Source organism: Nyctereutes procyonoides, unplaced genomic scaffold (assembly GCF_905146905.1).
Source record: "Nyctereutes procyonoides isolate TBG_1078 unplaced genomic scaffold, NYPRO_anot_genome, whole genome shotgun sequence".
NCBI classification, from domain to species: Eukaryota; Metazoa; Chordata; class Mammalia; order Carnivora; family Canidae; genus Nyctereutes; species Nyctereutes procyonoides.
Genome location: NW_026575043.1, coordinates 46,712,296 through 46,733,442, shown reverse-complemented (window position 1 = coordinate 46,733,442; position 21,147 = coordinate 46,712,296). Strand labels below are relative to the sequence as shown.

The 21,147-nt window shown below is 47.8% G+C and overlaps 1 protein-coding gene across 1 annotated transcript in view; it reads right to left on the bottom strand.

The window, feature by feature from the left end:
* FAM222A (family with sequence similarity 222 member A) overlaps positions 1-21,147 on the bottom strand; it is a 55,234-nt gene that overhangs the window by 9,034 nt on the left and 25,053 nt on the right. Inside the window, exon 2 of the mRNA XM_055323313.1 lies at positions 17,448-17,575. Within this exon, the coding sequence (XP_055179288.1) occupies positions 17,448-17,529 (82 nt within the window). The 5' untranslated portion in view covers positions 17,530-17,575. The remainder of the gene's footprint in view (positions 1-17,447; positions 17,576-21,147) is intronic.

Genomic DNA, 21,147 nt, shown 5'->3' with positions numbered 1-21,147 from the left:
TGGACAGAGAGAGGTTACAGAGGGGCTGTACCCACGAGCCCGCGGTCTCCCTCCCTCCCTCTCGAAGGGGCTCAGACAGAGACTTGAAGTAAAAAGGCTCCGGTGCTAGCAGGGCCCGGCCTGGTGAGGGCGTGCACTTTGTTTCTTCTCTGTGCTTTTCTGTAGTCGCCAGGGCCTGGAGGTGACCCTCTGTGTGGAGCGAGGCTGGGGGACAGGCACGCAGCTCTCCCTTCTCCCCAGGGCCCCGCCCTTGATGCCTGCGTCATGCCGCCTGCTTCAAAGCTGCCTCCTCTTCCCTTGGCCTTGAGCAGCCCGAGGCCTACCTGGCTCCTTGCCTGGGCCCCGACCACCGTCAGGCTGCCTCTGCTCCAGAGCAGAGCACAGAGGGCAGTTGGCAGCCTTCTGAGAAGGCATCATGGTGCAGGGGGCAAATGTGGGCCGAGCTCAAATCCCAGCTCTACCACACGCTGTGTGGCTTCAGGTGGGCCGCTACCCCTCTGTGAGCCTCAGTTTTCTTGTGTGTAAAATGGGGATACTGATGCTGGTCTGGGAGAGTTTTTATGAAGACCAAAAAGGGGCCTATTTTCAGGGTGCCTCTCCATAAGACACTCCACTGAGCCCCTGTTTGTGTGAAGTCTGAACCGCTCAGGATGGCATTTGAGGTCTTGGTCATGTGACCCTGAGCCCCCTCTGCGCAGCCCTCCTTCCCCACAGGCCCCTGGACACACACATGGTGTCCCCTGGGCCAGGCACGATGCCAAATCCTTACAGCCCTGCCCTTCTGACATCCTCACGGTAGCCTGGGAGGTGGCCCTGGGTTCCAGAAGGGGAGGGGTAGACATTCAGGTAACAGGGTATCAAGTGAGGATTGCAAATGTGATTCCCTGCATGTTTTTGCTGAGAACTGGAGGACAGATGGGCTGGGAGTGGGCCAGAAGGCCCATGTGGGCCAGGGAGCTGTGCCCTGCCCAGAGGTGTGCACCCTTGAAGCTATGCTCAAACACTGAGCAGGGCAAACCACACACCACCAGTCTGAGAGCTCTAGTGGTACAGAAAGGATCCATGAGCCAAGTTCTGAGCCCCATCGTCCATTCCCTGGGCACCATGGATGCAATGGCTCCGGACTGTTGTCTCACACTGAGAAGCTTCCCCTCAGTAACCAAAAACTGGTCCTTTAGAGCACAGCTGGAATGATGCCTGCTTGTGCTCACCTCAGGCAGACACCCTACTCATTGGTCTGTGTCCACCTGTCTCCCACACCCTGGTGGGAAATCCCCCGTCTCCAGCTCCCTTTTCCACCCTCCTCCCACAAGTTCCTGATCAAGAGTGGTGATTCTGGGCAGCCTGGGTGGCTCAGCAGTTTAGTGCTGCCTTCAGCCCAGGGTGTGATCCTGGAGACCCAGGATGGAGTTCCCACGTCGGGCTCCCTGCATGGAGCCTGCTTCTCCTTCTGCCTGTGTCTCTGCCTCTCTCTGCCTCTCTCTCTCTCTCTCTCTCTCTCATGAATAAATAAATAAAATCTTAAAAAAAAAAAGAGTGGTGATTCTGAGGTTGGGTGGAACTGTCCATACAGTGCCTGGTACACAGAAGGTGCTTGAATGACACGCTGGGAGAACGGAGTAAGAAGTGTTGCTAAGAGCCACCCCGGGCTGCTGGCTCTGATGCTCCACATCTTAGTTGGGATGTAAAACTCCCCTTCCGCCTGAGGCCCCCAGGCTGTAACTGTCCGTTGACTTCTCTCCTGGTCTGTAGACCAAGGGCAAGCCTTGCTTTCTCATCCCTGACCCCTGGAAAATTCTGGAACCACAGCAGGTGCTTGGAAAGTGCTGCAGAGTCCAGTGAATCCCTGTTCTGAGGCCTCCAGGAGGCTGCGGGGGGCGGCAGCAGACAGAACCTGGACTCCCGAGCAGCAGAAACCGCAGCACCCGCCCTGTGAACTGGGCTGTCCCTGCCCTGTAGCCCCCATTAAAGTCCTGTCGGGAAATTTAAAAGCCTGGCTGGAAGCGCAGATGAGCTGTCACTGCCATTACGTTAATGTTATGGGCTTTTTACAGGTGCGTTACAGAGACGTGGTTATTAACGAGTATATTAAGCCAATTAAAAGCAGCCCTTTGAGTGGGATTTAGTGTTGCTGCAGGGAGACAGGAGAGCGGGACTCGGTGGCAGCCAGCGGCACCCCATCAGGAGGGGAGAAGTGTGGGTGGAGGGGCAGGGGCTCTGCTGGAGAGACAGCGCAGGTGCAAAGCTCGGACTCTGGCTGGAGGTGGCCAGGGCGGACTGATGCGCAGCGTTGGCACATGCGGTGGGTGACCTTGGCCAGGCCACTTAAACTGACCCTCAGTTTCTCATCTTTAAGGGGATGAAGAGGTCACAAATCACAGGTGGCTGAAGTCCGTGTGATACTCTGCCCTGGAAGGCCTGTGGTACTCGCTCACCAGGGGGCAGGTGGAGGAGGGCATGGTGGGGGAAGATGCCAGCCCAGAATTCCTGCTCCCATGCTCTGGGCTTCTCCCACCGCTGCCCAGCTGAATGCCACTGGACATTGGTCTACAGAAGCTATTCCCTCGGTGAGCCCTGGATTTTCCTGACTCTAGGACAGAGCTAACTGTAACTTTCCCACAGGAGTGGGAGGACTCAAGGTGTGCCAGGCACACAGTAGGTGTTCAGCAGATATCATTTCTTATGCGGCTGCAGATTTTGCCTGTTGCCTCTTCCCTTCAGGCTGGGGAAACCACAGGGGCATGACGCTGCTGAATGGGGGAGGGGTGTCCCTGGCTGCTCCAGGGGATAAGGGGTCCCTGAGCACAGGACCTGGCCCAAGCCCACAGGGAGGAGCAGTCCGCATCTGCATTCCCCTTTGCTGCCGACACTCTGCCCTTGGAGGTGGCAGCCTCCTGAATGCTCAATTAACGTGACACTAATTAGCTGGTGGCACCAGCAGAATCCCTAATGAGGCCGCCCAGGAAGGGGGTGGGGGAAGGCGGCTGGGCCAGGGCAGATGCAGCTGTCCTCTGGCCTCCACTGGGAGGGATGTGCGGAGGGACGAGGGTGGCTGCCAACAACCCTGACCTGTGCCCAGCCCACTGACCGGGCTGTGAATCCAAGCGCCCTAGTGACCAGCGGGGGTGACCTCAGGGAGGTGACCGCAGCTCTCTGCCCTCCATTTGCCCTCAGAGAATAGAGCAGAGATTAAGTGAGAGAATGCGTGTCAGAAATCTTGGTACATCACAGTTGCTCAGAAAAGGCTGGCCGCCTGCCTCCCAGCTCTTTCTGGACCAGACGAGGCAGTGCAGGGTAGTGGTTATGCCTGGGCGCTGCAGAAAGGATCCTCACGTTCTCCAGCCCTGTGTGTACATGTGTATGCAGGCTCATGCGTACACGGGCGCAGATGCTAGGGGCGCAGTGTGAAGCCACATGTGCCCAGATATTCAGGGCCATCCTGTATACGAAGACCAGCAGGTGCTCACAGGCACACGTGTGTATCCACACATGCCTTCCAGGCCCCGGAGTGCCCAAGGGGTCCCTGCAGGCAGGGCTGGGGGCACTTTAATCCTTCTGCAGCCTGACCTTCCAGCCGCTCACCTGTGTCTCATCTGCGTCTCACCTGCTCTCTCTTTCCCTTACCTGCTCCCTGACTGGCCTCTGAGAGCCTGCTCCTCACCGTCTCCCCGTGCCCAGCCTGCTGCACCGCCTGCCCGGTGCCCTTTGGAACTGCTGCCTCATCCCTCCTTTGGGCCGTGCACATACCTGTCTGTCTCCATCCACCATCGTGTTGGTCTGACTCACCTGCTCTTTCCTCCCCGTGTGCCTTGGCCCCTCCCACATCCCACCCCTCCCCATTGTGCGCATATGCTCACTTGTGTGCGTGTTCTCTCTCTCTCTCTCTCTGTCTCTCTCTCTTTCTCTGCAGCCACCTCCCTGGCTCTGTACTGAATGCTGGTCCATTACAAGCGTGCTGTAGACATACTCTCTCAATTTTTGGCTAGTCCTGACTTTTTTTTTATGGAGCATTTTGCCAAGCTGCAGTTTTTAATTGTAATGCATTCCAATTTGTTTCCTTTGAGTTTTCTTTTTTTTTTTTTTCCTTCCCCCTTTCCATTTGCAAATCCTTCCTGGTGGATATTCCTCATAATTTGCTTCAAAGAATGATAATGGTTTTTCGTTGCAGGGTACCAGATTTTTAGTCTGTCTGGAATTTCTTGTTGTGTGTGGTGTGAGATAGGGCTCCAGTGTCATTCATTCCATGTGGCTAACCAGAGGTTCCAGCAGTACATGTCCATCCCCACAGGTCTGAGAGAACTGCTCTGTCCCAGACTGAGCTCACATTGCACACTGGTCCATTTCTAGATGTTCTGCTCCATGCCTTGGCTCCCTCTGTCTCTGTACTCATCCCACCACCTCAGCCGTAAGCCAGGGCAGTACTAGCCTGGTGTCCCCTACCCTTATACTTCTTTGTCAGAAGTACCTTGCCCATTCTTGGCCTTTTGTTCTTATCAACTTCAAAGTCAGATTTTCAAGTTACACACACATGGTCAGGATGTAAGGACTGGATTGATTTTTCCCCCTACTGAATCTCTGTCCATGTGCAGGATATATATCTATGTCTATTTAGGTCTTTAAAAAATCACTGAGTAAAGTTTTCTCCACAAAGGTCATTTACCTCTTTTACCAATTTATTTTAGTTCCTTAATGTAATAATACCACAACTTGGATAAAATGGACAATTCCTAGAAAGATACAAACTACCTGACTTATGAAGAAGTGGAAAATCCGAACAGACCCATAACCAATAAAGAGGTTGAGTCAATAATCAAAACACCCCTGCCACAAATCAAAACCACAGTGAGATACCACTTCACACCTAGTAGGACAGCTAGAATCAGAAAGCCAGGTGGTAAGTTTTGGTGAAGACGTGGAGAAGCCAGAACTGCATACACTGCTGGTGGGCACATATAACAGCATAGCTGCTTCGGAAGCCGTTTGGCAGTTCCTCAAAAAGTCAAACAGAGAGCTGCCATGTGCCCAAAGAATACCATGCTTAGGTTTACCCACAAGAGAAATGGAAACCTAGGTCCCTGCAAAAACTTTTTTTTTCCTGCAAAAACGTATACTCAAACGTGCACAGCAGCCTTACAATTGCCCCAAAGGCGGAACAGCCCAAACATTTGTCAGCTGATATGTGGTAAATAAAACATGATGTAGCCCATGCAAGGGAAGATTATTCAGTGATGATGAGGAATGAAGTATGGATACAAGCTACTTGGTGGATGAACCCTGAAAACACGGGAATTGAAAACAGCCAGACACAAAGGGCCACACGTCATAGGATTCCATTTATACAAACTGTCCAAGAGAGGCAAATGCAGAGAGAGAGAATTGGCAAGTTTAGTGAGTGGGAGGCCGGAAGAAACGGGGACTCATAGTTAATGGGTGTGAGGTTTCTGTTTGGGGCGGAGGAAATGTTCTGAAGTTTAATGGTGATGACTGCACAACCCTGAGAATTCACACTACAGAGTATTCACTAGTATGCTTTGAATGGCTGGAGAGCGTGGTACGTGTTACCATACACGTAATGCTGTTTCCATAAAAAAAAAAAAAAAGGTAATAGTATCTTTTTTAAAAATGCAATTGCCAGCTCTTTGTAGTTGGTGTAGAGTAGGAGCCAGCAAACCACAACGTACAGGCCAAGCCTGGCCTGCTGCCTGCTTTTGTAAATAAAGTTTTATTGGAACACAGCCATGCCGATTCTGAGTGTCTGTGGCTGTTTTTGTGCTACCACCCAGCAGAGTGGAATAAGTTACCATAGAGACTGTATGGCCTATAGGGGTGAAGATATCAGGAATGTTACAGGAAATGTGTGCCAACTCCCGTTGTAGGGGAACACGACTGTGTTTGTATGTTGGCCTTATGTCTGCGGGCTTGGTGAATTCTTTTGCTGGAGTTTCTATGCAGCTAGTTTTACTTCTTTCTAATCCTTACAACTCATTATGTATTTTCTCTGATTCACTGAGGTGGCCAGGACCTCTGCACAGTGTGGAAAGAATGACTTGGATCTTTGTCTTTGCTCTGATTTTAGCAACCCTCAGGTTGGTTTGTTGTGGATTGCCCTGTAGAGAGGAAGTTGCCTTCCTTCCTAGTTTAAGAGCTGATTTTTATTTGTTAAATCATAAAAGGGGGCCAACTCCAGCTGGCTCTCTCCCAGCCCTTCATCTCTGAGCTGCTGTTCCTGTGGCGGGGGTGGCACTGGACCTTCCTTCTGTCCCCAGGCTGCACTCAGCAACAGCTATGTAATTGAATCTGCTACCAGAGGTTTGTTTTTAATTTTATTGGAATTTTAAATTGCTTTGTTTCTTCCGTATTTTATTAGTGTCAGTGGAAGCAGCTGCACCTGCAGGAATGCTCGTGGGGCTGTGGCTCCAGCCTTTTGGGGTCAAGGTTGGTGGGTGAGGGGTGGGAACTGGGGAGAAGAGCCTCCCCCCTGTTCCTCCCAGGTTAGCAAGCCCTTCCTCCTCTGAAGATGGGAGGGTGGGCGGGAACCTTTGGTCCCTTTGTGAGTATGGGAAGGGGGGGTTCCCTCGCTCAGTGGGACGCTCAGTGGGACGTGGGGCAGGTAAAGTGTGTGAGTCTGCTCCCAGGCCTTGGGGAGGTTCTCTCTTGTACTTATTCTCACATCACAGTGGAGTTAACAGGCCCAGAGAGGGAGGGCCAGTCACTCACGTGTGCAAGACCACACACATGTACGTGCACGCCCCATTTAGGGCACAGCCAGATTTGACCCCCAGACCATCTCCATCTCAAAGCCTGTGCCCTGGAGGCTCATGGGCAGGAAGGGAGGGTGGGCATGCTACTCTCAGCTACAGACGAGCAGTCTGAGGCAGAGAGAGGCTGTGCCACTTACCCAAGGCCTGGCAGAGCAAGGGTGGCAGCTCACACGCAGTCTCCTGGGGTGGCTGCCTCAGCTCTTCCCTTCCTGGATGGCAGATCCCCGAATGCCTCTCCCCAAGTCCCCCTGGTTCCTCTCTGGGGCTCTCTGCATAGTCTACACTTAGAGCAGCATGGACTTAGAGTTTATGTATCAACACCATGATGAGAAAGTCAAATATTTATTAGCAGGGAAGGTCCTGAGCAGCTGAGAAAAACAGGCTTCTGTCCCAGGTGTGGGCAGGTCCTGTTTGGGACCCTGGGACTCTGGTCAGCTGGGAGTAGTCCAAGATCTTAGGCCTGAGGTAGGGGAGGGGAAATGGACTCCCCCCTATACGTGTACACACACACACACACACACACACACACACACACACACACACACCTTTTTAAATCGTTTTTCTCTCCAAGTCACTTTCTCTAGCCACCAGGAATAGGCTACAACAGTCAGCTGCCCAGGCTTCTGGACATAGGACCACTCATACTCCTGGCACCTCTATCTGCCTGACCTCAGATCCCAGAGAGGTAAATTGTAGCCTTTTCTGGTTTGCTGGACATGTTCTGGGCACATGGGGCTGCTATGCCTTGTATAGCCCTGTGTCATCAGGCTGCTCTGATCCCACTTTATAGGAATGGAGGGAGGGGATCTCAGACTAAGCCATGTCTTTTCTCAACCAGGCTTTTGACATTACTGTCATAGGTGGTCAGAGCTGGATGGCTTCTTTGGTCCACCTGACCCTATCCCTTGCTTTATAGAAGGGAGAACACTGGCCCTAAGAAGCTGCCCAACTTGTCCAAATCACGGTACACATGGCCCAATTGAGACCTCTCTCCTGTGGTAAGAAATGCAGTGCAGCCTATGGTCTGGTGGCAAAGCTCAGGGAGAGCCCTTCCTGTCTCAGTTCTGCCTGAAGGCCACAGGCACAAGAGGGCGGGACTGCCCCAGAGTCATGCCCAGGAGGAAAGGGCAGGAGCCTTCTCTGCCAATGTCCAGGCCTGAGCCAGGAGCAGGGCACCCAATTCAATTTGCTTATCTCCCTTCCTGCCTCCCTCTTTCCTGTGCTCTTCATTTACAGGCAGAGTCACTATCTTTTCCAATAAGTGCAAAGATGTCAAAGGGCCTGAGTGAGCTGGAGATGCAAGACGTCCTTGGTGGTCCCCTACACTGTCTAGATCAAGCCTAGGAGCAGAAAGGAAGGACTAGTCCAGGTCGGTCATCATGCCCAGCCTCTGCCTCCAACCAGCAGCACAGGAGCAATTAAAGGTTAAAACACACAGATCCTTTGAGCCAGTAAGTCCATGGAATAATGTTTTTTTGCACAAATATACATACATGTACAAAGATTTATTACAGCACTGTTCAGAATAGGAAGAGACTAGAAACAACCTAAATGTCTATCAACAGAGGGATGGTTTAAAACGTTATTCTTTATCCATGCAATGGAATACAATGCAACTGTTAAAAAGAATGAGGGTGAGATGGATATATTGGTAATTAAAAAAGGCAAGGAACTGAGGGGTGTGTGTGTGTGTGAATGTTTATACAAAAGGTATTTATTTTTAAAAGATTTTATTTATTCATTCATTCATGAGAGGCACAGAGAGAGACACGGCAGAGGCAGAAGCAGGCTGCCTGCAGGGAGCCCAATATGGGACTCGATCCCAGGACCCCAGGATCATGACCCAGGCCAAAGGCAGACACGCTCAACCACTGAGCCATCCAGGCATCCCACAAAAGGTATTTATTGTTCCTCCTGCATGTGTGTATTTTTCAGGAGGGTATTTAAGAAACTGCTAACACTGATTTCCTCTGGGAAGGAGAGTTATGTTTCATTTTAAATTCTCATGCTTTCTGAATTGGGGACCATAGACAATCTATTCAGTGAAGTACTTAATTTAACAAAAGAGAACATGTTCTTCCTGAAGGTTATATAAAGGAATGAAGGGGACTATGCATGAAAAATAATATTCCTTGAAACCAAAGCCCCGCCCCCAACCAAATCATCTGTCATTGTTCTGTTTTTGATAAGGTAGACAAATATTTTTCTATACCCCTATCTCTGAAAGAACACCAATAGAAGACTTCAATTTTGAGGAATGTGGATATAATACCTTCTCTTCCTACAAATGCCCCAAAAGCAACATGCAACCAAAACACTAGTTCTTCCATTTTTTGGCAAAACTAGGAGAGTGCTAAACCCCTAAACAACCATACATATACAGGGTGTCCAAAGCAACAGAGATCAAATGGGGCTGAGGGAGGAAGCATAAAGAGGGTGCCTAGCTGTACATTTCAGAAAGAGCCAGCTGCATACACTTCCTAAGTGTTATAGATATCCCTTTTAGATTTGTATAAATTTAAACAAAATCTAAACCCCCCTTCTTTGCTACAGTAAAACCAGGGATGTATCAGCTGGTTATAGACTTTCCCTATGCCCACTTGGTTCTGAAAAGCAAAGAAGGTAGGGCTAAATAAGAAATCCCCCAGATAAGCCATACTTGTAGGAACCAGTTTGTCTCTAGAGGCAACTGGAGGGAAACAGCTGGGCTGAGAAAAACTCATCTCCTCCAGAGGTGAGTAATAAAATTGAACTAGCATGGTACTTAATTGAAAGGAAAATGAGAAAGAAGGCAAATTCTAAGTAATGGCTGGAAAAGCAAAAACAAAAAACCAAACTACAATCCACTTTCCATCAGAAAAATGTAGCCACAGATGAGATGAAAATTATAGCCAGATAATTTCACTGTGAAGGAAAAAAACTTTACAAACAATTGTTTCTATAAAAAAAACAAAACAAAACACCACAAAGCAGACATACAAGAGTAGAAGGAAAAAACTCATAAAAGCAAAAGGGGAAAATAGAATGTACAAGAAAAACAAAAGGTGCAAAAAAAGAGCAAAGTGAAAGGGATACACAGGGAAGACAGGCAAAAGACAGCCAATCTGTACTTAAACTAGAGTCCCCAAAGAAGGAAATTAAAATAATACAAGCCTTGGATCTGCCTGTCGAAAGGGCATGGTACTGTGTTCCAGGGAAAAGAGACTCTGAATGGCCAACCCCAGGACACATGCTAGTAAAGTAATAACATGAGAGACATGGAAAGATCAAAGTGAAATATAAAGAAGGAAAAATCAGGCTTTAACTTCTCCATGGAAACAGTCAACATTAGAGAACAGAACATGGTCTGCAAAGATTCTCAAGGAAACAAAGTGACTTTCTGAACTTGTGGGAACTCCTGGAGTGCTGTTCACTTGAGGCCTTAAGCCATATGCCAGTGGACCAACTTTGGATCATGGGAAAAGAAGGCACAAGAACTGGTGGTGAGCACTGACCCTATTTCTCTAGGAGACAGAGAAATGACTGTGATCATGTAACCAGCATTACAAGTCCTGGGAACAGAGTAAGGGTATCACTAATAACAGAAGAGGGAAGGGGAAAGAGAAGGATGGCAGTAGAACAGTACACAGATATCCTCGTATTTAACAGTTGTGATCAAAAGATATATTTTTAAAGTTTATTATTTTTTTAATAATCTTTTTAAAAAAGAGAATTTTTTTTTTTGTAATCTCTACACCCAACGTGGGGCTTGAACTCACAACTCTGAGTTCAAGAGTAGCATGCTCTACTGACTGAGTCAGCCAGATGCCCCAAAAGATATCATTTAAAACTGATGTCAGGTAGGGACACCTGCGTGGCACAGGCAGTTAAGTGTTCTCTTGGTTTCAGCTCAGGTTTTGATCTCAGGGTCCATGAGATCAAGCTCCACATTAAGGTCCACGTCCATCATCAGGCTCAGTGCTCAGTGTAGCATCTGCTTCAGATTCTTTCTCTTCCCCTCTGCCCCTCCCATTTGTGCTCTCTCTCTAATAAATAAATCTTAAAACTGATGTCAAGTAATGGAGGCTTAGGGACGCCTGGGTGGCTCAGTGGTTAAGCGTCTGCCTTTGCCTTTGGAATTCCGGGATCGAGTCCTGCATCGGGCTCCTGCCTGGAAGCCTGCTTCTCTTCCCTCTGCCTGTGTCTCTGCCTCTCTCTGTGTCTCTCATGAATAAATAAATAAAGTCTTAAAAAAAAAAGTAATCGAGGCTTAATAGGAGATAATTATAAGAAAATGTAGAGAGAAAAAGGAAATACATTGATTTCATCATTTTGTTCATTCTAGGGACAGTAATAGATACTGTTCCAAAGAAATAGAGATCAGGGTATTCTTTAAAGTTACACTAGAACAAAAACGACCTCCTTGGGATCCCTGGGTGGCTCAGCGGTTTAGCATCTGCCTTCAGTCCAGGGCCTGATCCTGGAGACCCTGGATCAAGCCCCACATCAGGTTTCCTGCATGGACCCTGCTTCTCCCTCTGCCTGTGTCTCTGCCTCTCTCTCTCTCTCTCTCTCTCTCTCTCTCTCATGAATAAATAAAATCTTTAAAAAAAAAAGACCTCCTTTATGATTATAGGTACACAAGCACAGATCACATAGACCTTTTTATTTATTTTTTAAAGATTTTAATTATTTGACAGAGAGTGAGCAAGAGAAGCAGACTCCCCACTAAGCAGGGAGCCCAATGCAGGGCTTCATCTCAGGACCCTGGGATCATGACCTGAGCCAAAGGCAGACGCTTAGCCAACTGAGCCACCCAGGCATCCCAACATAGACTTTTCAAAGCATTAAAATAAAGCACAAAATAGATCAGACACCTGTCATATCAATAAATGTAAAAAGAAAAAATTGCTTAAAAGTCATTCAGATTGTTTCTCAAAGCTTAATTCAACTCTACTGTATATGAGTCACATCTAAACTAAGTAATTCAGAAAGGCTGAAATGAAAGGATTGGTAAAGTTTCAAGGAAAATGTGAATTAAAAAAGCAGAGATTACCTACCATCTTAGATAAAACTGAACCCAGGTTCAAAAGTTTTAAATATGGCAAAGAAAGTGCAATTCACTACAAAGATTTAAGATATTGATATCTCTGTGTTAAATGACATTGCATCACCGTGCATAAGGCCATAGCTCTAGGCGCTGCAAGAAGAAACAGCCTGGAACATGTGAGTAGTAGGTGTCTAATTCATTTCTCCATCCATGACAGGTAAGCAAGGATAAGGAAGACATAAGTAACATAATTAATGGGGGAGACATAATTCGTATACACCAAAATCTGAATCCCCCAAACAGCCACATTTGTTTTCAGGTCTCATCTGAAAAGTCTGAAAACTCACAAAAACTGATTACATCACAAAGGAAAATTCAAGTCCAAAAGAGTAGCAATCATGGACAACAATTCTCTGATCATAATGCATTATAACTAGAAATAATTAATTGCAGAAGCACCTACTACCTGAGTGAATAGATGGAACTCAATTGAGCCTTAGGTCAAAGAAGAAATCAAAACCACATTACAAGAGATTTAAAAAATAATAAAAATATCTTCTATTAGGACCTATAGGATACAGCTAAAGTAGTGCTCAGAGAATTCATAGTCTTAATATTTCCTTTTTCCCCTTGTTTATCAGTATAGGGTTAAGCCCCTAACTCAGATTTTTAAAGAAATGAATACAAAGAATATTTTAATAAAAATAAAAGCATAAATCGGGCAGCCCCGGTGGCTCCGCAGTTTAGCACCATCTTCAGCCCAGGGTGTAATCCTGGAGACCCAGGATCCAGTCCCACATCAGGCTCCCTGCATGGAGCCTGCTTCTCCCTCTGCCTGTGTCTCTGCCTCTCTCTCTCTCTCTGTGTGTCTCTCATGAATAAATAAATAAAATCTTAAAAAAAAAAAGAGGGTCACCTTTAAAAAAAATAAAAATAAAAGCATAAATTAATGAATTAGAAGCTAGAAAAGGGTAATTACTAATAAATAAATCCCAAAGATGTATCTTGGGGGAATGGGAGGTTGGTAACCTCTTAACTAACCCAATCAAGAAAAACAGGGTGGGGTGGGGGAGAGAAGCACAAAATATACTAGAAATATAAAGATGAAATTCTTCTTTAAAAGAACTGTAAATTAATTTGTTCAACCTCATGCAAGTAAATTTTACAACTGGATAAAATAAATACTTTTCTAGACATAATTTACCAAACTCATTCAAGGGGCAATAGAACAATTATTACAGATCAATTATTACAGAAGAATCAAAGAAGTACTCCCCCACCCTAAAGAAAGGCACTGGCCCAGACTGTTTCATGGAGGATCAGATAATCCATTTCTACTTAAACTGTCACAGAGTATAGAGAAAGGAGGGAAGCCTCCATTTTCTTTATGAGGCAAGCATAACACTGATCATGAAACCCAACAAAAATTGTTCTAAAAGACTGAAAACTAATCTCACAGATGAAATTGCAGCAAAACTCTTAAGTAACCAAGCCAATCCAGCAGTATATAGAATTTAAAATATATGTATATATATGTACATATATATGTATGTACATATATACACATATACAAATAAAATTTTTATATATGAGAGAGAAAGTGAGCGAGAGCACAAGTGGAGGGGGAAAGGCAGAGAGGGAGAAGCAGACTCCCTGCTGAGCGGTGAGCCTGATGCAGGACTTGATCCCAGGGCCCTAGGATCATCACCTGAGCCAAAGGCACACACGCTTAACCGACTGAGGCACCCAGGAGCCTCAATCCAGCAATATATTGAAATATGCACCATGACCAAGTGAGACTCAACAAAGAATGCAAAGATAGTTCAATGTTAAGGGACCTCTATCAACATTCCTATTAAAAGATCAAAGGAAAAAAATAAGATCGTCTTCATATACACTGAAAAGGCATTTGGTAAACCTCAACTTCTTTTTTTAAAATTCTTAATAAAACAGGAATACATGGACACTTATTTAACCTGATAAAACATCTGCCCCTGAAACCAGCATTTTGCATGATGGGGACATTCCAAAAGCTTCTCATTAAAGTCAGGAATGAAGCAAGAGTGTCCATTATACTATGAAATAAGACAAAGAAATTAAGGTATAAAACTTCCAAAGTAGGAGGTAAGATTACGATTTGCATGTGATAGAGTAACTGGAAAATCTAAGAGACCAAATGGAAAAACCATTACAAACAATAAAAGAATTCAGAGAGGGGGCAGGAGTTAATAGCTTTTATAGAAATAACCGCCATTTCAGAAAGAAAAGACGAGCCAAAAAAAGGGTAACTATCTAGAATTAAACTTAAAATGTGCAAGATCTAGATGAAGTGAATATTAAAACATTCCCAGGGACACAAAAATATCTGAACAAGCCAAGGGTTTCTCATGGTCCTGGAGGCCATCAACATAAAAAAATTTCTTCCTGAATTACAAATTTCATGCAACCCCAGGAAAAAGAACAGGATTTTTGCTCTTATTCAGATGAGTTGATTCTATAGTTGAGACAGAAAATTTAATAGCCAGGGAAGTTGTAGGGGAAGGGTGGGGACACAACCAGGAACAAGAAAGCACCACCAAATATTAAAAGGTGTTATGTGTGTGCTACGATACAAATAAACCTTGAAAACGCGGTAAGTCAAAGAAGTCAGTCACAAGGGGTGCCTGGGTGGCTCAGTTGGTTAAGAGGCTACTTTCAGTTTAGGTCGTGATCCCAGGGTCCTGGGCTAGAGCCCCCCATTGCTTTGGGCTCCTGCTCAGCAGGGAGCCTGCTTCTCCTTCCCCCTCTGCACCTCCCCCTACTTGTGCTCTAGTGTGTGTGTGCTCTGTCAAATAAATAAATAAAATCTTTTTTTTTTTTTAAAGCCAGTCGCAAAAGGCCACATACTGTCGGGTTTCTTTCCTTTAAAGTCCAAAATAGGAATCTATAAAGAAGGGAGAGTAGGGGGTCAGGGATTGACTGCTGATCAGTAAGGGGTTTCTTCCTGAGGTGATAAAAAAAAGTTCTAAAATTGACTGTGGTGATGGTTGCAAAATTCTGTAAATATACTAAAAACCATTAATTGGGGATCCCTGGGTGGCGCAGCGGTTTGGCGCCTGCCTTTGGCCCAGGGCGCGATCCTGGAGACCCGGGATCGAATCCCATATCGGGCTCCCGGTGCATGGAGCCTGCTTCTCCCTCTGCCTGTGTCTCTGCCTCTCTCTCTCTCTCTCTGTGACTATCATAAAAAATAAAAAAATAAAAATAAAAATAAAAACCATTAATTGTACACTTCACATGGGTGGATTTTATGGTATGTGAATTCTATTTCAATATAGTTAATATATTTAATGTATTATAACTAACAATTAAAACAGCATTGCCCTAATGACTTAAATATGCTTGGATCCATACTTCACACTTTATACCATGTATTTTTAAAATTAAGCCATAGGGCAGCCCTGGTGGGTCAGTGGTTTAGCGCCGCCTTCAGCCCAGGGCCTGATCCTGGAGACCTGGGATTGAGTCCCGTGTCGGGCTCCTTGCACAGAGCCCGCAGCTCCCTCTGCCTGTGTCTCTGCCTGTCTCTCTCTGTGTTTCTCTCATGAATGAATAAATAAAAATCTTAAAAAAAAAATAAAAATTAAGCCATAAAAAAAAAAAAAACTAGAAGAAACCCTGGGGAACTTACATAATCTCAGCATGAGGAAGGACTTTCTAAGTATGACACAAAATTTCCTTTTAGGAAATACAGATTTCACTTCACAAAGAAAATTTCTCCATGGCACAAAGACAAATGATAAACTGGGGAAACCATATGCAATTCAGATGACAGACAGAGGTCTAATTCCATCATATACAAACAGCTCCTGTAATTCAATAAGGATAAAAACCACCCAATTGAAAAAAATGGACCAAGGAGATGAATAAGTTCAAAGATAAAAGACTCCAAGATGAAAAGCTATTCATCCTCATTCATGTTAAACTTAATTTAAAACTACACTGTGATCCTGCTTTCACTGACAAGGTGACCAAGCCTAGAAGTCTGCTACCATGCTGTGATGGTGAGCATGTGGGCAAACAGGCTGGCTCAGAGTCATCTGAAGATGTCACTCAGACCACATCTATCAAAATTACAAAGGTACAGACCTTTGACCCAGTATTTCTGCTTCTAGAAATTTATCCTGTAGTTTTATTCACACCTTTGTGACATGTACATGGTGGTGTATCATCACACTACTTATAAAGGCAACAGGTCAAATAACACTCTTGCTGTGGAAAACTAAGTGGCAAAAGAAGGAAGAAGCTCTTTAGAGGCTGACCTATGGGACGAATGGCTAATTTAAAAAGGGATGTCCCAGGTGTGCTGGGTCATGCAGAGAACCATCTGGAAGGACACACAGGACAACACTGGCTGCCTCTGAGAAGGGGAGTGGGCAGCTGTGCAACAGGAGTGAGGTGGAGACCTTTGTATAGCCGTCCATTCCTTTTGTACAGTGGACCACATGAATGTCCTAAAGTTTGTCCTAATGTTTGTCTAAAGATAAACATGTATTAAGAAAGGAAAAAGATGGGATCCCTGGGTGGCTCAGCGGTTTGGCGCCTGCCTTTGGCCCAGGGCGTGATCCTGGAGTCCCGGGATCGAGTCCCGAATAGGGCTCCCTGCATGGAGCCTGCTTCTCCCTCTGCTTGTGTCTCTGCCTCTCTCTCTCTCTCTCTCTATCATGAATGAATAAATAAATCTTAAAAAAAAAAGAAAAGAAAAAGAGCGATCAACAGTCCAAGTCCAATGATGAATGGCAACAAATCCTGTGCTCCAGGAGAGAGCCAATAGGCAGCTGAGGGAAGAGGAGGAGAGAGAGAGAATCTTTTTTTTTTTTTTTTGAGCGAGAGAATCTTATGCAGACTCCATGCTCAGTGTGGAGCTGGACACAGGGCTCCATCTCACAATGCTAAGATCATGACCTGAGCTGAAATCTAGAGTTGGATGCTTAACCAACTAAGCCACCCAGGCACCCTGATTTTTTTTTTCCCAAGAGACATCAGAAATCCAGATTATGATGCAAATTTCACTGTTTTCAAATGTTTCCAAATACTTCCAATTTTTTAAAAACCCTATGGTGTCTAAAAATAATCGGATTAGATGGTGTCCTAGATGGTCAAGAAAGAAAAACCCTTGGAGATTACCAAGTCCAGCTCCCTAATTAGACACACTGAAAGAGCAAGGCCCAGAGAAGGGAAGGACAAGCCCAAGATCATACAGCAAACTGGGCCCCAAGCTGGGATCCCACTGAGGACTATTTGCTCCCACATTGTCGTCCTCTCGGCTAACAATGCAAGAAAATCATGGTGGGTGAGACAGACCTGGTACATTGTGGGGTCCCAGACAGGGGGCTGGGGTTGGGGGGTCACACCCAGTGGGTGCTGTTGTGGAGTAGTGGTGCAGGACAGGCAAAGGCCTAGAACACAGCTCTGGGCAGAGCTGAGGTGGGCGGACGAGCTGGGGTTCAGATGGCATTACCTGCTGGGATCTGCCCCACAGAGGCCTGAAGTGGGAAAAGCTCCTGTGGACAGAGAGCAAAGAACAGAGAGCAAGCCCCTGTGGACTCAGTGGGCAGAGGAAGGCCAACAGGGGCGGGGGCTGGGGAGGCACAGACAGGGAGAGGGCATGCACTCACACTTGCGCAGCTCCAGGCTCTTGCTCGGGCAGGCCAGGTGTTGGACCGGTGGGTTCTGGGTCCTCTGGAGACAGGCCAGCATGGCTGAGCTGGGAGCCCGTGGTGGGGCACACTGTGCAGCAGGGGCTCTGTGAGGAGGGAGATGAAGTGCTTGTCACTCATGCCGCTCCATGCCCGCCTCCCACTGCCCCCCCCGCTGGGAGATGCTTCCAGCAGCCTCCCCGCTACCCAGCAGAACATTGAAGACTTTCAGAGCAGACACTCCTCCTTTCTCACCCAACAGATGAGGGCACAGCTGGAGGCATCAAAGGAAGGAAAGGCAAAGAATCCAGATCTCCTGAGTGGTGGATTTCCACCGTGATGGGGCCAGAACTGATCGGTCACACATATCCTGGCCCTGCCCGTTGTGTGGGTCACCTCCTCCAGGGTGCTTCCCAGATGCCCCCAGGCCTAGTTAGAACCTCACCCCCTCAGCAGGTTGCCCTTCCAGCCAGTGGCAGCCTATGGCTCTCCTGTCACCACCTGTGACTGGGTTTCTCTCTGCTCTTCAGCTTTGAGCTCCTAGAAGGCAGAGACCCCACAAAGTCACCTTTGGAAGCTACACGGGGTGGTGAGAGGTGGAGGGGCACCCAGGAACTGCCAGGGGATACATGGGTGTGCCAGTGTTGTTCTGGGGCATTCTCACAGCATGCCCTATAGGGAAACATCCAAGACGGTGTTCCTGTGAGAACGAGAGGCCTCCAACCCTGACAGGTGCTGAGCCTGAGCCCAGGTCCTGAGGGCCCTGGGGCTCTCAGAACACAGAGCACCTGAGGAGCAGGGTGAGCCCAGGCCAGGCAGGGCCTGCCCTGGAGGCCATGAAGAGAGAGCAGGACTTTCTCTGCGGGGCCCTCCCTTCCTCTCTTCCCAGTAAGGAGCTGGAGCCAGCTGCCTGTCACCCCTGACATCCACCCAGCCAGGCCCTGGCCCCAGAGCATTCTGACCTGACCCCCTGACCCCACCCCACCCCACTCTATCGCACCCTTTCGCTCCCCTCCCCAGGACCTGAGCTGCCAAGCTGGGCCAACTCAGTCCTCCTGCCAGTTCTTAAAAAAAAGAAGAAAGACGAGGGGTGGGGGTGTGTTTAAGGGGGAAGAAAGGGGAGCTATTTAATACTAAACAGGTGTCTGGAGCCCTTAAATTCTGCTGCTTTCTTCTAATAATGAAGTATTCATGAGGAAAAGCCTTTTTTCACTACTTTCTTAAGATACTAATTTCACAACAAGCTCCTTGTTACGGCGCAATTATTCCAATCTTGAATTTCCCCGAGACGGTTGCAGCCTCCTGTCTGTCCTGGCCTCTCGGTAAATGAAAGACAATCACGTAACCACCTTTCATTATGCTCTATTTTACTTTCAGCAAAGGTACCCTGAAAGAAATGATTTACTCTGAAAGGGACTTTTATTCAGTTTCAAAACCAATTTTCTCCTATTACTGTCTCAGGGAGAAAAAAAAAAAAAGAAAGTAGGGGGTGGATGGGGGAGGGGAGGTGGTTCTCATCCCCCCCACCCCCACCCCTCCCGCCAATCGCCAGTCTTAACGCAGCCACGACACAGAGCTGCAGTATCCACTTCCCGGCTTTGATTTCTGGTAATTTTAAAATATGCCATTACAATCAGGCAGAAATTATACAGTTTAAAAAGGGAATGAAGTGGGGTTTATTGCAGGGATGAAAGCCCTCGATAGCGGGAAGGAGGCACTGCTCATTGGGGACAGGGGACCTGGGCCCTTTAGGACACACCCGCACACACACCCTGCCCCACTTGGACACCTGGAGACACACGGGCATGACGCCTGTACACACACACACAAGTCTCCCAAGATGGGCACAGTGCTGACCCCCCCCCCACACCACCAACCCCCCACCCACAGTGCCGGGCCCTCCACACCCCTTGGTGCCCTCTCATGTACACGCAGGCTGTCCACTGTCATGCAGAACCATGTGCGCACTTGGAAGGGAAGAGGCTGCCAGCCCAGAGTCCCCTTCTCACTGCTCTGACAGAGGGTGCAGGGGACAGAGGAGAGCCAGAGAAGGCCAGCCAGCTGCAGGTGAAAGTCCTTGCCATCCGCCGAAGAGGAAACCCAAGTCAGAGAGAGGCAGAACTCAGCCCAAGGCCACCCAGGAAGCAGTGGCTAGATGAGCCTGCCCCCTCACCAGCAGGTAGCCCACCGGGCCGGTCTGGAAACCTGGAACCCACATATTCCTACCCTAGGAACCACTGCGTGTCCCCAGGGGAGCTACTGCCCCTCTCTTGTAAGACACGCTTCCTGATCCCTCCCAGGTCATTATCCACCAGCGTCCTGACCATGCCCATCATCCCCCCATCCCCCTGCTGCCCCTGAGGGTCCTTTCCACCTCTTGCCTTTCACAGGTGCCAGGGGCCCAAGAAGCCCAGTCCCTGTCCAGGTCGTCCTCCACAACTCCCCACAGGCCACACATTCCAGCATGCTTTGCAGCTGAATGGGACAGGCTGCCTCATCTAGGGCGTCTCTGGACTCCATCGCTCCTTTTCTGTGGGGCTCTGGTTTTCAGAGTGCTCGGATGGTGGATGCCTAAGCAGTTCTGGGAGCTGAGAGGCTAACAGTTCAGGGAGTGACAGAGGATCCGCTAGAGGGGACAAGATCCATGTTAAGGTCTCAGCTCAGTGCAACTGCCTGGCTCATTTCATCCCTTGATTCTGAAGGACCGGCAGGCAGGTCCCCAAAGCTGGAGAGACCATCTTCACTTGAAAGGGAGGGGTTGGGAATCCTTGGGTGGCTCAGCGGTTTAGCACCTGCCTTCGGCCCAGGGCATGATCCTGGAGACCAGGGATCGAGTCCCACATCGGGTTCCCTGTATGGAGCCTGCTTCTCCTTCTGCCTGTGTGTCTGCCTCTCTCATGAATAAATAAAATCTTGAAAAAAAAAAAAAAGAGAGAGGGGTTTTTCCTCTCTGTGCCTCTAATCCCAATTCATTCCTCATTTTCCCAGGAACCCTGTACCCCGCTGTTGGGCAGGTTGAGGGGTCAGCATGGGAGGGAACAGGAGCCAGCCGAGCATGATGATGAGTGGGTTACCACCAGTCCCCGCATCATCCCGACCATCTACAACAGGGCAAAGATCCCTCTCCCCTTGCCCTTAAATGTCTCTCTGACCTCAAGATAGAGCCTAGCCTTCTTTGCCTATCCTCGCCAGCTCTCCTAGCCCTCCCTCCAGCTGGCTGCTCTTGAGTCCCCAAAACTTTGCCTGTGCTGGTCCCTCTGCCCACAGCACTGCCACCTCAATACATTTAACTCAAACTCTGGCTCAATTGTCCTTCTTCTGGGCACACACCCCCCCCCCAACAGTCCTAATCACACCAAGTTGTAATTGCCAATATTCATGTCTGTCTCTCTCCACTGGACTGTGAGTTTCTCAGGGGCAAGGACCATGTCTTATTTGTCTCCTTCTCCCAGTGCCCGGCAAAGAGTAATCATTTAATAAATAAGTGTTGAATGACTGGCTGAATCAATGAATCAGTTATTGTCAGATGAAATGACTGAGGCTCAGAGAAGCCAAGCATCCTGCACAAGGTCACACAGCAAGCTGGGGACAGCAATGGGGCAGGCAGCTAACACATTTATGTTCTTCTCATGACCCTGCCCTGCCCCCACTCTGCTCGGCATCATCCCATCCGCAGAAA